Below are 17,944 nucleotides of genomic sequence, written 5' to 3' on the forward strand. Positions count from 1 at the left end.
CTGGCATGTGTCCACTACCTTGCGGCCCTAAAAATGACAGTTCGGCGGCTTCTTTTTTCAGGGCTCATGTCGATGCCACCTCTTATACCTCCATGCTCTCTCCCGATCCCTGTCCTCGCTTTCGTCACTTCTTCCCACACCCTCGCTCTCGTCCACCTAGCTCTTCCCTCTCTCTTCGTCCCCAGGTGGCGGTTCACAACCCCGTGTAGTGCCCCGCCGAAGCCATAGAGGACGGCGCCACCTGCCCGCAAAAAATCACAAAGACTATGAAGAAGCTGGAGTGTCACAGCCTTGTTTCTGTGACTCTACAGGTGTGTGTGTGTGTGTGTGTGTGTGTGTGTGAGAGAGAGAGAGAGAGAGAGAGAGAGAGAGAGAGAGAGAGAGAGAGAGAGAGAGAGAGAGAGAGAGAGAGAGAGAGAGAGAGAGAGAGAGAGAGAGAGAGAGAGAGAGAGATTTACATAGATTTACATAGAAAATCAGACCACACAGACCCCATGGTCCAGACTTGGTGGTCTGTCCTTAAACCTAAGTGATTTTACATTAATCAGAAGACTCCAAAACGTTGCATTTCTACGCTAGTTGATATTAAGTTGAAGGAAGTGACGGTTGAGCTTATTTTTGAAGGAGTCAATCGTGTTACACTGGACCACTGATGGTGGGAGCTTATTCCATTCTCGCACTACAACGCTGGTGAAGAAAAATTTGGTGCAGTTTGAATTTACTTGTCTACATCTGAGTTTTACGCCATTGTTCCTCGTGCGCAAAGTGTCATCGATCATAAACAATGTTGATCTGTCTACATTCGTGAAACCATTAAGTATTTTAAAACATTCGATCAGTTTTCCTCGGAGGCGACGTTTCTCAAGAGAGAACATGTTAAGAGAGAGAGAGAGAGAGAGAGAGAGAGAGAGTTTTCTTTATAGAAAATTTAATTAGGTATATCAAACGTCATTCAGAAAAGAAATATGCTCCTGTCGGTACCGGTACCTGAGTTTTTGGTACCGGTACTTGCGGTACTCAAATTAACGGTACTTGCCCATCCCTGCTGTCCACTCGTGAACGAAGATGTGGCACCTAGGCATTGATAGTTCATGATTGCATGAAAATCTATTTTATATTTTCAGTGATATATTTGAATGACTGTGTATAAAAAATAAAAAATAAAAAATAAAACTCTTGCATGAACCGCAAACATGCCGATTTGCATCGATCTACCATACAAGCACACGAAAGAACAACTTGTATTTTCGCCTTCACCACCACTTTTTGGACTGTTTTTCTTGTACACTCTCAACAAATAGTTCTCGAACGCTGTAAGCATCATGCATTCTGAGATACACTGACGAAGAATTTTGAGACACCTCTCCCTGTATAGAACTGGTGTACACAGACTCTGTGTGAAGGAGTGAATTGCCAATGGCTCAGTATAACATGCGCACTGATGAGCCTTGTCGCTTGATCTCGATGAAGTTAATATATGTGTTAAGTAACCGTAGTATAATCATTAGTTGCGGCGATTATTCCTTGTCACAAGGGTGTTTTTTCGTCTGTAGATTTACATCATTCTGGTGCTAATGTAGTACCACCGAGTGAATTATTTTGTAACCCATTCTGCTTCAGGACTATCAGTCAGTTTAAATACTGTGGATGACTTCACAGTCCTGTTCAAGTGAGGGAATGATAATTCCAGGTGGTAGTTTGATTATAATTGCCACTATAAGTATGTAAAACTAAAATATATGCCAAAATGAATACGTAAACCACATACTGCAACAGCTTGGTTAAGGAGTTGCTGGCCGAAGTGGAGGAGGTTGTTAGTATAAAAGGTGTTTAGCGTTGCTCTTTTCTGTACTTTTTTCAAGTTTATTGCTTCGTGTATTGTTGAGGCTGGAGGACCAGGAAGGAGAGGCATATGTGAGTTTAGGAAGAATGAAAGTTTTTTAGATATTTGTGAGCTCAGATGGAGGCAAACCTAGTGATTTAAGGCGGCGTAGCATGTAGCTACAGTCGGAAAGAGGAGACTTGTGTGAGTGTGGGGATGTGTTGATCCCAGGAGAGTTTTCGGTCTATTGTGATACTGAGAAGTTTTGCTGTGGGGACGACGTCAAGGACGTGGTCTCCCAGAGTTAGGACATGAGGTGGAGGTCAAAATGGATGACCACAGTCTTCTGTTAGTTGACGGTTGAGTGGTTGTCTGCTGTCCAGTCGAGGAGGCTGTTGAGGGTCGTCTGCAATGTCGTATAGTCGTGGTTGTTGTTGTTGACGGACGCTGCGAAGGTGGAGTCATCAACGTACTTCCAGCGGTGGGGCGTATCTTGGAGGGCGTCATTGATGAGAATTAATAAGCACAAGGGTCCGATCTTGGTGTCCTGGGGAACTCCACACGTTTGGGGCAGGAAGGTAGAGGTAGCACCCTGGAGGGGGATTGCCTGGCGCCGGTCTGCGAGGAAGTCCGCAAGCCACGCCACAACGCACTCACGTAGCCCCATCGCCAACGCCTTCTGGATGACGGTGGTGTGGTCAACCAGATCGAACGCCTTGCTCAGGTCAACAAGGACAGCTGCTACAGATGTTTTCCGATTCTCCAGATTACTGTAAATATAGTCAAGAAAACTTATTAAGTAGTGAGTGGTTGAGGTTGTTTTTATGTTGCCAAATTGCTGGGGGTCGAAGCTGTGTTTGCGGTCCGTGTAAGCCCAGTCCGTCACGAAGCTCTCACAGATGAGACTGGGCAGAGGGGTGATGGATACTGGGCGGGTCTGATCCAGGGAAGTGGGAGAGGGGGTCTTAGGGACTGGAGTTACGTAAGAGGTTTTCCAGTCAAGTGGTGATTCGGCTTGCTGCAAAGAGGCGTTAAAGATGGAGGTAAGCGGCGTGGATAGTTCCGGTGCAAATTCTTTTAATAATTTCATTGGAATATCAATAGGCGTAACTGACCTTTTGGTTCGGCATTGTTGTAGCTTCCGGCAAACCTGGTATTCGTGGATGGTCGGCATGGGGAGGTAGGCTGGCAGTTTGGTGACGTCTAGGCGAGGCAGGCGTTGGCATATGGATGCAAAGTGGTGGTTCACCTCGTCTGCTGCTGCTTATTTAGTGAGGTGACTTAGGCATGGGAGAGTGCTGGATTTATTGTTCAGGCCACAAAGTTGTTTTATTTGTCCATACCACTAGCTGGAATCAGATTCTTTAAAATGTTGTAATTTGTCCGGTTAATAATTCCTTTTCGCTAGTTTTATTTCCCTCATTACCTTATTTCGTAGTAGTGATAGTACTAGTGTAGTACTAGTGTGTGTGTGTGTGTGTGTGTCACAACTGAGTTCAGACTTCACCAAACCATACATTGTGTTCGAGTGAACTCATACAAACTGGCATTAGTATGTGCCGGCGACAATCTATTTCGCACGTCACTTGCGGTACCATTGAGGCGGGATACAACGGCCTCTGAGGCGACCGATGAGCCCATCACTGTCAAGTATTTATGATCAAGCCGAGCTAGAGTTGGAAACGTTTTCTAGAGGTCCAGCCACAACTTTAGCGGGCTTTGTATTATATATATATATATATATATATATATATATATATATATATATATATATATATATATATATATATATATATGAAGACATTAGTATTCATTATAGAAGGAAAGGAGGAAAGAACGAAGGAAGAAAGAAGGAAGGAAGGAAGGAAGAAATGAGGAAAGAAGGAATAATTTTAAGAAAGATATAAATACACACAAGAAATTATGAGTCAAGTGAAAGATAACTCTCTCTCTCTCTCTCTCTCTCTCTCTCTCTCTCTCTCTCTCTCTCTCTCTCTCTCTCTCTCGAATAGGCTACTCATATCTCGTACGGTAAACGTTCAAGTAAATACAAAGACAGATGAAAATATGAAGAATGAAGACAAAGATTAAAAAAAAACAAAAAACGTCCCCCGGTTTACGTGGATTGGCATTTCGCGGGTTCAACTATGGTTATGTTTAGATTTATGGGGCAATAATGACATATTCACTGATGCAGTTTCAAAATAATAAATTATTAAGCGCGAGCGGGAATCCTGGATATGAGGTGTTCCTTTGTATTTACGGATTTGAATAGTTGTTATATTCATCGGGTTGGTGCATTCAATACTGTACAAAAAATGCCGATAAAATTACCGATGAAAAAATGCTGGTATAGCGGTATACCGATGTGATAAAAATACCGTTACCGGTATACCGAAGTGCTCGCCCTGATAGCGGTAATACCGAAACTAAAATACCGGTATTCCGGTATACCGGATACCAGTGCACATCCCTATGTGCGTGTACGTTCCTTCCCACCAAATTCTTACCTTCTAATCCAAAATATTTCTCCCTCCCTTCGTAGTATAACTGAACAATGTTGCCATCTTAGAGAGCCCTCCCTCACAGTGACTGTCCTCAGTTGATCCTCAGTCAGCCTGTACTGCCACTTCCGTCACGTCTGAAGTCCGTTAGGCTACAATCACGAGCATTTCGGTCACTTATTTGCGTTCAGAGAGCGCCGAGCGGACGACATATCACATAGTATTGCCGTGGAGGTAATTCAATTCATTGATAACAACGAGCGTAGGTGGCATCACTATTTATTTCCTCTCCCCACCCTCGCTCTCTCCCTCCCTCTCACGGTTCGCAGATGCCGGAGAAGAATTTTTAGTGTTCAATATTTCGACAGCCGCGGCCACCTCCCAAACCGAGAAAACGGAGTAATTTGAGGAGGAACGTGCCTTGCCTTACTCTTTCCATCCTTACCTCCAGCTCACACTCGTAGCAAGTCATGCGTCAGGCATGGTTCTCGGTCAAGGATTGCCAGGATAGAGGAATGAAAGGAGGGAGAATCAGGAGGGAAAAAAATCACCCTAAGTCGTGGCATCGGCTGAGGTTGTGGGGGAAAGATCAGGGTTCCACTGGGGCACCTCCCTCCTCCCTTCCTCCTGCCTCCACCTCTCCACCTTCACTTCCACCTCCTTTAATTAAGGGGGCGTTTAGTGGAGTTACCCTATGATATTACCAGCATTTTCTGTGCCTGTGCTGTGTATTGCTGTTGGCGAGTGTTAGGCAGAGGAACAGGGTGCATCGGTCGATAGCTGTGTTGCTTGGTGTGTTAAATTGACTTGTGTCATAAGTATGTCCTGTGTACGCTGCTTTGTCTATCTGTGTGCATGGCTCTGTGCTTCTCCACGCCGATGAAAAAAGGCTGCAGCGGACGGTGGCGGAGGTCCCTCACCGTGTTCCTGTGACGATCATTCCCATTACGTACGACAGTTTGGGCAGACACAGAGGAACCAACCCGCTGCCTGTCTCGACAGTACTGCCAACGACGCGACGTGAGTTGAGACAAAGAACGTGCTGGTGTGGACGTGTTGCGTTTTGTGTTGTTGCATTGGTGTTTTCCGTCTGTGTGTTCGTGCCCCATGTGATGCCATCCTCTTCATTAAAGCAGGTTTGTGCTGTGTATGTGGCATTGTTGTGTTTACAATGGTGTTGCAGCAGTGTGGAGTGAGTGGTGGTGTGAATGAGCTTATTTCTCTAACTTTAACCACACCATTATGTGAAGAAATGCGCTGAAACGATAAATATGCCATTTAAAAAGTTCATTGTTGGTATAGGAATGCGTGAAGGTCTGGCCCATACAGCTGCCGGTCTTCAACCCGTGCATTGGTACGGGAGAACGTTGACTACATATTTTTTGGTGTAGAGGAAACTATTGGAATAAGCGTGAGTGTGGGTTTGACAGGAGCGTGAGGACGACAAGGAAGTAGGAGAAGGCTTGTTGTAGCATTCTAGCCCCACGATCCTAGAGTCAGAAGGGTGGAAATACTAAGCTTCTCAGTGGAAACTTAAGACTAACTTGTAACCGGTCATTAAATTTCTCTCTCTCTCTCTCTCTCTCTCTCTCTCTCTCTCTCTCTGTGTGTCTGTGTGTGGAGAGAGAGAGAGAGAGAGAGAGAGAGAGAATCCCTGCATTATGTTCCAGGATATGAAAATTTAATATCAGTGCAAGGAATCAGTCCGAGACGATTACAGACGGATGCTGCCGCATATCTCTCTCTCTCTCTCTCTCTCTCTCTCTCTCTCTCTCTCTCTCTCTCTCTCTCTCTCTCTCATACTACTAGAGGAACAGAGCGTAATATATAATCCTCTCACACATTTTTAAATAATGCCCTTGATAAAGACATACCGTAGTCACTACAGATTGAAAAATAACTAATGTTACATCAGTTTTTAGAAAGGAGAAAGAAATGCCGGGTAATTACAGGTACATCAGCCTAACTATAGTAGTGATCGATGACGTACAAGTAGAAATGATGATAGAACTTAAGTAAAATGTAAGCAAAGTCAAACTGTACCAAACTGCTCTTCTACGTTGCAGCATAAAAATGTAATTGATAAACTTCATTAGATAAGCTTAAGATGGTTAACTTATCTGAAAACAAAATCGCTCGCCGCATCCTTCATCATGACAGTATTATTTTCAAAGGCAGAAATGCAGTCGATAACCAGTTATTAAAGTTTAGTTTTTGTTAGATTTAAGGATAAACCACCTTGTCTAAACTATAAGGACTGTGGTCTGAACATCTATAAAAGTCTCTCTCTCTCTCTCTCTCTCTCTCTCTCTCTCTCTCTCTCTGGCAGGAGCAAATCGTAAGGCTCTGCGAAGGCTGCCGTCAAGTGTTTTAAGTGGCAGAAGAGAGAGAGAGAGAGAGAGAGAGAGAGAGAGAGAGAGACTTTTTGGTCAGCAATATTGCGCACACCAAAGGTCAGGAGTTGCTATGCTCACTTTTCATTTCTCTCTCTCTCTCTCTCTCTCTCTCTCTCTCTCTCTCTCTCTCTCTCACACACACACACACACACACACACACACACACACACCGATGGACCCAATGCCTGCTGTTGAAGTGTATTAAGAAAAAGGATAAATAAGTGAGATGTCTTTGGCACAGTAGGAAGAAGGACAGGAGGGAAATAGGAGAAAGGGAAGAGGATGAGGAAGTATAGGAGATGGATGTAATGTGGATGTGGGTGATAGTGGCGCGGTACGGGTATGGAGGAGGAAGAGGGGGAGGTGGAATAAGGACAAGAGGAGGAGGAGGAGGAGGAAGACGTGGAGGAGGAGGTGGCACTGTGCCTAAAGTATTCGCTGACCCAAGATGCCACTCCACTTTGGAGGAATTTCGGAGATGTAAGAGAGAGAGAGAGAGAGAGAGAGAGAGAGAGATTGAAAGCCTTGATGGAGAGAACTTGGAGGAGGAATCAGCTTTTTCTCCTAGCTTTTCCACTTCCAGGCAGTAGCTTCAAGAACTTTTGGTAAAACAGAAGAAAAAATGATAAATATTATGACATTAACTAAGGAGGTTTACACTTCAGTGAGCCGGTACTTTTTTTTATTTATTTAATATCGATAATGATGAAAATGAAAACGTTATTCTCGATTTAACTGGAAATACTGTCCTTTTTTAAGGGTCTAATTATTTATTATTTTCTTATATACTATTTCTTCTTCTTCTTATTATTATTATTATTATTATTATTATTATTATTATTATTATTATTATTTTTATTTTTATTATTGTTATTATTTATAATCATCATTATTATTGTTATTATTTATTATTAATATTATTATTTTTATCATTATTTTTTTTATTCAGTTAGTATTGTATTTTGTCGTGAATGAAAATATTATACGTTTTCCATTTATTTATAAACTCATAGATGTATTTTTCATTCAAAGTGCTGTGAGATCATTTGTGAGGCGAGGGTGCCCTTTGGAAGCTGGGTTTAGCCCTTTAAAATCTCTTGAGTGGAGAGAGAGAGAGAGAGAGAGAGAGAGAGAGAGAGAGAGAGAGAGAGAGAGATTACTTTAAATGCGGTCATCCTTTTAGTGCCCATTTTTCACTTTTCCTTCCTTTCATTTTCCTTCTCACTTTGTATGTCATTCCCTAAACAATCCCTGTTTCTCCTCATTGCCTGTCTCTGTTTGGCCTTCGCTGAAATATCCATTTTGGGAGATTTCAATGTTCACCACCAGCTTTGGCTTTTATCCTCTTTCACTGACCAGCCTGGTGAACAAGCCTACAACTTTGCTATCCTAAATAATCTAGGGCATTTGGTTCAGCACCCTACACGTATTCCCGACCGTCTTGGAGACAGGCCCAACATACTAGACCTCTTCTTTACCTCTAACCCTTCTGCTTACTCTGTCAAACTGTTCTCTCCGTTGGGCTCCTCCGATCACAACCTTATTTCTGTATCCTATCGTTCCTGTACATCCTCTGGACCCACCGAAGAGGCGATGCTTCTGGCATTTTGCTTCAGCTCGGTGGGACGACCTGAGGATGTACTTTTCCGATTTCCCCTGGAATGATTACTGCTTCCGGGAGAGACCCCCCTCTGTGTGTGCCCAGCCCTTCACAGAGGTGATTGTCTCTGGAATGGAGGCATACATTCCACGTATTTTCTCTATATTCCCCATGATAAAAAGCCTTGGCTTAATCACGCTTTTTCTCGTGCTATCAAAGATAGAGAGGCAGCTCACAAAAGGTACCAGAGCCGTCGAACTCCCGCTAACCATGATCTTTACATTTCCGCCCGGAATCGTGCCAAATCTATTCTTCGACTTACCAAAAACTCCTTTATCCATAGCAAATCTCAACACCTAGCTTTCTCTATTTCTTCCAGAGACTTCTGGCACTTAGTCAAAAATATCTCATCCAATTTCACTTCTTCCCCTTTCCCGCCTCTTCTTAACCCAGACGGCAGCACTGCCTACTCATCTTTCTCTAAGGCTGAACTCTTCGCTTAAACTTTCTGTAACAACTCCACTCTGGACGATTCAGGGCATATTCCTCCTACTTATCCCCCCTCTGACTCCTTTATGTCTGTTATTAAGATTCTTAGGACTGATGTTTTCTATGCCCTCTCTGGCCTCAACTCTCAGCTTATGAACCTGATGGAGTGCCTCCTACTGTCCTTAAAAACTGTGCTTCCGTGCTGACACCCTGCCTGGTCAAACTCTTTCGCCTCTGCCTATCAACATCTACCTTTCCTTCCGGCTGGAAGTACGCCTTCGTACAGCCTGTGCCTAAGAAGGGTGAGCGCTTCAATCCCTCAAACTACCGCCCTATAGCTTTACTTTCCCGTCTATCTAAAGCTTTTGAATCAATCCTTAACCAGAAGATTCAAAAGCACCTTTCCACTTCTAACCTTCTATCGCCAGTATGGGTTCCGCAAGGGGCGTTCTACTGGCGATCTTCTTGTTCTCTTACCTGATTCTTGGTCATCCTCCCTTAACTGTTTCGGTGAAACTTTCTCAGTTACGCTAGACATATCGAAAGCCTTCGATAGAGTCTGGCGCAAGTCCTTACTTTCTAAACTGCCCTCTTTCGGATTCTATCCTTCTCTCTGTTCCTTTATCTCCAGTTTCCTTTCCGGCCGTTCTATCTCTGCTGTGGTAGACGGTCACTGTTCATCCCTTAAACCTATTAACAGTGGTGTTCCACAGGGCTCTGTCCTATCACCCACTCTCTTCCTGTTATTCATAAATGATCTTCTTTCCATAACAAACTGTCCTATCCACTCATACGCTGATGACTCCACTCTGCATTAGTCAACTTCTTTCAACAGAAGACCTTCTCAACAGGAATTACATGACTAGCCTGGAGGCTGCAGAACGCTTAACCTCAGACCTTACTATCGTTTCCGATTGGGGTAAAAGGAATCTTCTGTCCTTCAATGCCTCAAAACCCCAATTTCTCCACCTATCAACTCACACAGTCTTCCAAACACCTATCCCCTATTCTTCGACAACACTCAGCTGTCACCATCTTCAACACTGAACATCCTCGGTCTATCCTTAACTCAAAATTTTAACTGTAAACTTCACATCTCTTCTCTCACTAATTTAGCTTCCTCGAGGTTGGGCGTTCTGTATCGTCTCCGCCAGTTCTTCATCCCCCGCACAGTTACTATCTATATACAGGGGCCTTGTCCGCCCTCGTATGGAACATGTATCTCACGTGTGGGGGGGCTCCACTCACACAGCTCTCTTGGACAGAGTGGAGTCTAAAGGCTCTTCGTCTCATCAGCTCTCCCTCTGTTGCTGATAGTCTTCTACCTCTTAATTTCCGCCGCCATGTTGTCTCTCTTTCCATCTTCTATCAATTTTTTCACGCTGACTGCTCTTCCGAACTTGCTAACTTCATGCCTCCCCCCTCCCGCGGCCCCGCTGCACGCGACTTTCTACTCATGCTCATCCGTATACTGTCCAAACCCCTTATGCAAGAGTTAACCATCATCTTCACTCTTTCATCCCTCACGCTGGTAAAATCTGGAACAATCTTCCTTCACCTCCTGCCTACGACTTGAACTCATTCAAGAGGAGGGTATCTGGGCACCTCTCCTCCCGAAATTGACCTCTCTTTCGGCCACCTCTTTGGATTCTTTTTTGGAGCAGCGAGTAGCGGGCTTTTTGTTTTTTTTTTTGTTTTTTTTTTTGCCCTTGAGCTGTCTCCTTTGCTGTAAAAATAATATATATATATATATATATATATATATATATATATATATATATATATATATATATATATATATATATAGTGTGTGTGTGTGTGTGTATTTGTGTGTGTGTGTGTGTGTGTGTGTGTGTGTGTGTGTGTGTGTGTGTGTGTGTGTGTGTGTGTAAGTCTTTTAGGTTGAGAATTGCTAAAACCTTTGCCAGCAAATAATTACCCGCTTCCCTCACCTTTCCTTAAGAATGAACAGCTAGTCTGATGCGTGTACGCCTTCCCATTCTCCACCTACCTAGGAGGGGTTTCGGCAGCTGCCAAAATAAAATACTCTGTTAGTATTAGTATTAGTGGTAGTAGTAGTAGTAATAGTAGTTTTAGTATTTGCAGTAGTATTATCAATTCGTAGTATATTTTTTTTATATAGTCTTCGTTGTAAGCTGATCAATCACAACTATGCCTTCGCGCCAGAGCCAGATCGAGTTTAGGGGACGGCTTATTGATTATCGACAAAGTGGCCTGTGAGTGGTAGGGGAGTTTGGTGTGAGGGGTGCGTGAGTCGAGGGTTAGAAAAAGAGTGTGGGGAAAGAGTGGGATGAGTCAGGATGGTTGAAAAATAGTGGGTGAGAACATAGTCATGAAGCATAAGTAAAGGAGGACGATGTGGAGGGGAAGTTGGAATAGGTGTCTTCTCCCCTATCCTTCAACCATCCTAACCCATCTCATCCTTTGTCTACGCTCTTCTACCCCTGAACCCACGCTTTCATCTCCCCCTCTTCTCATGATCCATATTATTGATTATCAATGTCTTCCCTTTTTCACGATCGTACCCTGATGCTCAGGCCATATAGAGTTGTTTGGAAGGCTTACAAACGAGAGGAGGAAACAATGATGGAGAGGAGATGAGGAGACAAGGAAAGATGGCTTAGGAGTGTAAAAGATAGTTGTGTAAAAGAGTGTCGGAATTAGAGGTTGAGAAAGATTAGTGGTGGCGAGGAGGGGAAGGAAAGGTGAGGCGAGAGTAGAGGGAAAAAGGGAGGGAGAGGAGAATTAATGATATGTTGATGGTGGTGAGGGAGCATGGAAACATGGAAAGACAGGCAACAAGGAGCCTATTGGGTCATTACGAGGTTGCCTGTTCTAGTGCCATGATCTGCCTGACAGTCACTTTTGTGCCTGCAGAGCAGATCAAAGCACTTGGGTGCGTACGTGCAGTTTACTCCTGTTGTCACAAAGTAAGGGTCGATGCGATTTTTGAAGGAGTTGATGAGTGCTTCACTTACTACTTCAGCCTGGAGTTGTTTCAATGGCATATGATTCGGTTGGAGAAGAAACTCCTACCAATGTCTATTGCATCGATTCGCTGGATTGGCTAGCCGCTAACCGTTGTTTCTGCTTCTTGAGTTGGTTTGTAGCTCAAAAAACTTGGAATGGTCGTAGTTACTGAAGTTTTTTAGGTATATACTTGACCTGAATCATATCCCTTCGCAAGCCTCCCTTTTCCAGCGAAACAAGGTTGAGTCGCCGAAGTCGTTCTTCATACGACAGGTCCCTCGAGAGTGGAATAATTTTCGTAGCGTGTCGCTGAATTCTCGAATAATTTGTTGTCTTCTTTATAACTGAGTGGCCAGAATTACCTTGTATACACGAGGTGAGGTCCTACCATCGAATTATACAAGGCTAACATTACAGGCTTGTAATTTGGCTGATCTTTTGGAAGGGGATAGAGGGCATGGGGTGGGGGGGGGAGGGGCAATTTTCTTTTGAAAATTAAGCACTTTTCGGGTCATTTTGAGGCCGATACAGAAGACATTGGGTGGGCTGTAGCTCCCCTAGCCCCCCAGGAATTACGGCCCTCCATTACTTCCGGCGTCTATTAACCCGAGCATAGCGGAAGAAAGGGTGGAGGCTGCATGGCTCACTGATCTATGGGGATGAAGTGAAGCCGCTAAACCGTCATCCCGGGTGCCTTCAATAAGGGGGATACTCAGGTGAGAGCTCACGCCCACCATCTTAGTTACTGCCTCCAAACCACGTCTCATCCATTATATTGGGACCGTTTTAATTTCCGGGCACCTATTGATGCGTAGATCTATTTCGTATTTTTTTTTCTGCATATACTAAATGGAAACAAGCCAACTTCAAGACTTCACAATTCACTGATATTTTACAACACAGGTTTCTAAAGCTACTGTATGTAATCTCTACTTTGTTCCCTCCTACTATCTCTATCCTAAATTTCAATCCAAAGCTGGATGTTGCGCCTACGTACGCAACGACATCACTTGCTCTCGTGCTCACGACCTTGACTCTTAAGAATTTTTCATTCTCTGACTTCATTGTCGTTCTGGTACTAAATACATCTGGGCTATTTATCTGTCACCTAACTCAACCTTCTATGTGAAATTCTTTGACTATCTTAACGCTAAAGTGGAGTACATCTTGACCCTCTCTCCCTTCGCTGAAATCTTCATCATAAAGTGACACCGTATCACAGAGTCCGTTGAGGCGTCGGCTCCCGCGGGTCCTTTCCTCCCCTCTGCTTTGCCACACAGTACCAACACCTATCTCTTCCTCTCGTAGAGCAGAGGGGAGCAAAGGTCCCACGAGAGCCGACGCCTCAATTTTATTATTTTTGTCATGATGATGATGATGATGATGATGATAATAACAATAATAATAATGATAATAATAATAATAATTAATAATGATAGTATTAATGGTAATAATAATAATAATAATAATAATAATAATAATGATAATAATGATAATAATAGTTGATAATAATAATAATAATAATAATAATAATAATAATAATAATTTATAATAATATCGATATTGATATGAATAATATATTTAATAACAAAATTAATGGTAATTATAAAAATGAAACTAATTTAATGATAAATTGACATCCGCTTTCGTCTATTGTTAAATGCGAAATATATATCGTTTTATTGTCTTTTCTCTTCCTCTCATTTTGCCTTTCCCTTAGCCTCTCTTCCTCCCTCCTCGCCTCCTCCTTCTTTGACCAGGGTAGTGTAACCTGACCTGTCGCTCCCACCACAACTATGGCCACGCTGAGAGGATGTGTGGCTGGTGTGAGGTTACGAGGTAGAGGAGAAGTATATGTTCGAGAAGATGAGATAGTGGAGGTTGTGTTGTGAGACGGATACATGAATTATCAGTGAGGAAGAGGTAAAGATATTAGACGTATTATAGAAGGTAGCGGTTGAATTTAATAACAGAAGGAAAAGTGAATATGTTGAAGGAAGAGGAGATAAAAAAATGGAGGCAGTGCTGTGACGAGTAAAAAATAAAGAATATTACGTTTTGAAAAATTTATGAATGTTATCAAGAATTGGTGAATGAAGAAAAGGTGTAAGGATGGTATGAGTTTACGTAGTGATAAGATAAGAAAATTGGTAGTGAAGGTTGAGTCAGTAAGGAAGAGAGAGAGAGAGAGAGAGAGAGAGAGAGAGGAAGAACTATTTAATATCTTGAGGAATAAGTAAATGAAAAAGACGCTGAAGAAAAGGTCTTTTGTTAGAAATGTGACAAAGAGGAAGGAGCATAAAATGTTTGTGAAGATGAGGTGGAAGAAGTGGCAGTAACAGAAGTTCTTGTGCGAAGCCTTAGATATCAGGGTTGGCATGATTAAAATCATGTGATTAGAATCGATTATAATCACAGAAAAAAATCACTGATTAAAATAAAAATCCTTTAATTTTAAATATAATGAGCATTGTAAACGCTGCATATAATGCGCATTATATTGAAAATTAAAGGGTAATGTGTTCATTGTAATATAAGTGTTCATTCAAATATAATATGTTCATTGTATGCATGACTTACCTTTTCGTACATATTTGGGCCAAATTATTCCCACAGCCAAAAGAGAGAAAGCATGTTTTACACATAAACACGAATAAATACGTTACCTAACAACAATTTAAATGTGAATTAGTGAAAAAAAATCGATTATAAGAAAAAATCTGATTTTTTTTATTAAAAAATCTTATTTTTCATCCCTGTTAGGTCTAGAGGAATATTTAAAAGAAAATGTAAGAGAAAAATAATCTTATCGAGTTGGGTAAAGGAAAAGAATACCGTTTTCAAAGATATATATCGATATATATATATATATATATATATATATATATATATATATATATATATATATATATATATATATATATATATATATATATATATATATAATAGCTTTAACATTAGTAGATAATTAAGATATTGGGTGTTAATTTGAATGTAAATATTATTATGAGTAAATTTATAAAATTTCCTTGGAACATGCGAGTGAAAGCCGGTTACAAATATGTTAAGTACAGTGTTAAAGTGATTAAAAGGATTCGGGCAGTAATTTCCAATATTGAAGTTCTCTGTATATTTTGTTTATTTTAGCGTTTTACTCCTGCTTTTATGTAAACTGATGCTTTCTTCGTCCTCATACTTCAATAAATGTCTTTTCACTTTATTTGCAGGTAGAGACAGCGTGCCACTGAGGGCACTGATAAATAAACTAGCAGGAGTGTGCCATTCTTAACAGACAGTAGAAATACATTGTCACAAAAGTATTCATTTGCCAACAATTTTCCTTCTGAATTGTAGCATTGGCGATGAAAATATGAGGACACAGCAAATACAATAATTTTCTGCAAAGTACCATGAGTAAAATATGGCAAGGGAATAATATATATTACTTATCAGCCTGGTATTTGATTATTATTGTTTTGTCTTCTTTTTTCTTTCAGTGACACGGACAGGTACGATAATACTCAAGATTCTTACCTGCGTCCCGAAGAAGATTACTTGAGCAACAGTTCAAGGTAGACCAGTGTTTTACAGCGACAGTAGAGTCCCTGTCTGATTTTCCTATTCGCTTCCTCCTCCTCCTCCTCCTCCTCCTCCTGTATTTTTTTTCTAATTATGTTTTTTTCATCTTTCTCAAATCTTCTCTTTATTCTTCTATTTCATTTTTTTTTATTTCTATCTTTCTTTTCTTCTTCTTCTTCTTCTTCTTCTTCTTCTTCTTCTTTTCTTCTTTAGTTTCTTTTTTTATTATTAATATTCTTCCTCTTCTTTTTCATGAACAAATTTTCCACTGGCTCCCTCTGACTAGTGAATTAACGGAAGGGTCATTACTAAGACCCTGTTTATATATATATATATATATATATATATATATATATATATATATATATATATATATATATATATATATATATATATATATATCTATATATATATATATATATATATATATATATATATATATATATATATATATATATATATATATATATACACACACACACACACACACACCCACACACACACACTTGAAATTTGCTAATACCACAGAAGTGAGTAGAAAGCCTCTCAGGGCTGTTGATTACTAAACACTTCAAAAAGATCTTGACTGGTTAATTCAGTGGTCTAAAGAGTGGCAAACGTCCTTCAGTCATGACAATTATAAATTTGTTACATTAAAGGGAACAGTTCAAGGGAAATAACTAAGAAAAAAAGCTCCCCTAATCGCTGCACCCCCAAAAGCAGAGAGGTCAGTTTTGGATGGAGTGGTGTCTTGATATTCCCTTCTTGAAAGAGTTTAAGTCGTAGAGAAGAGGAAATACAGACAAAGGAAGGTTGTTCCAGAGTTTACTATATAGTGAAAGGAATGAAGATGGTGGTTAACTCTTTCATACGGGATTTGAATAGCATAGGGACGAGCTAGAGTAGAATGTCGTGTGCAGCGAGGCCGCAAGAGAGTGGAGGCGTGCACTCAGCAAGATCGCAGTGTAGTTGGTCCCTTACCTACAGTAACATCGAATTACTCCAGAGTGCAGGGACTCGCTACGAAAATCATACTATCCCTAAGGGCACAGCTATATGAGGAACGAATCAACCTGCTTACGTTGGATTAAAAGAGACTACTATTGTATTTGATATTAGTCTCCAAATATCCGAGCTAGTTCAGTAACGTCAATCACTCCAAGGTTATTGAACTCAAAACTAACCCGAGAGCTAGAAATAAAGGTTACGAAATTGAGGTGATGCTGTTCCTGGTAAAAGTAAGGGCTATAATGTGTTCCTCATGTAAAGGAAGTCCCCGACGAATGAATGTAATCACTAGAGCGGGCAATTTTGCTAAAAACAAAAACAATGGTCTGACTGTTGCCTGTTTTCCATGTTTCCTGTTCCCGCTTCTTCCTCTTCTCCAAATCGTCCTCTCCTTACTTCTTCTTCTTCTTCTTCTTCTTCTTCTTCTTCTTCTTCTTCTTCTTCTTCTTCTTCTTCTTCTTCATCTTCTTCGTCTTCTTCCCCTCCTCCTCCTCCTACTCCTACTTCCACCTCCCCCTAATCATCTTGTCTGACATATAATTAACTATTCCTATCCTTTTCTTTTACTCTTCTACAATTTTCATCGAGTTTTCATCTCTCACGTTTTATAATTTCATCATTCATCGCTAATTCTAAGGTTTTCTTCTCGTTCGTATCCCATTTCCTCTTTCGCTTGTCTCTGCATCATCGTTTTTCACTCTCCTCCTCCTCCTCCTCCTCTTTGGGATGAGTTACTTGCCTACGTTGACGTAGAAAGTCCGGACGTGATTGCCATCACCGAAACGTGGGCCACCTCTGACCACCTAATGATCGAATTCTCAATTCCGGGATACGAGATCTTCTACAAAAACAGACTTCACAAGAAAGGAGGAGGTGTTATCTGTTACGTCAAGAACAAATACCCTGCCGTGGAAATAATCAAAGAAGACTCAGAGAAATATGACACTGTATATGTTGAACTGGAGACTAGCAAGCACAACAAAATAACGATTGGAACCGTTTACAGACCTCCAAAGCAACAAGCAGCGGACGACGAAGCGCTGTACGAGGAAATTCACACCATAACACAAAACAAACAGTCAGTCATTATAGGGGACTTTAACTGTTCCAACATTGACTGGACCACGATGATTGGAGATCGGGAGGGTAACAGATTGCTCGAAATGTTAGAGGACACCTTTCTTACTCAGATTGTTACCCAATCGACAAGGGAAAATAACTTATTAGACCTAGTACTCGTGAGTGATTCAGATCTCACACGTGAATGTCAAGTCGGCGAAAAACTGGATGGTTGCGACCATCACCTAATTTGCCTAAAGATCAGAACAGACCATGAACTCACCGAAAACACGTCCAAGATTCCAGACTACAAAAGAGCCAATTTTAATTTCGCTCGTGAGCGGCTAACCCAGACGACTTGGGAACCCATGACCCTTGTGGACGGCGCGTGGAATGGCTTCAAGAACACACTCCTGGAGGTAGAGATAACAACTGTTCCCATGAGGACAAGGAGAGCAAATAATGCCACAAGCCCACCATGGATGACTACCCAAGT

General features: G+C 41.5%; 1 protein-coding gene across 1 annotated transcript; it reads right to left on the reverse strand.

The window, feature by feature from the left end:
• Positions 1–2,171: 2,171 nt before the first annotated feature.
• Positions 2,172–2,952, reverse strand: LOC126982040 (uncharacterized). The gene is made up of 2 exons (XM_050833758.1): positions 2,938–2,952; positions 2,172–2,759 (listed from the first exon to the last, which is right to left on the reverse strand). The coding sequence occupies exons 1-2, from the start codon at positions 2,950–2,952 to the stop codon at positions 2,172–2,174; spliced, it is 603 nt and encodes a 200-aa protein (XP_050689715.1).
• Positions 2,953–17,944: the final 14,992 nt, after the last annotated feature.

The sequence above is a fragment of the Eriocheir sinensis genome, chromosome 50 (assembly GCF_024679095.1).
Source record: "Eriocheir sinensis breed Jianghai 21 chromosome 50, ASM2467909v1, whole genome shotgun sequence".
NCBI classification, from domain to species: Eukaryota; Metazoa; Arthropoda; class Malacostraca; order Decapoda; family Varunidae; genus Eriocheir; species Eriocheir sinensis.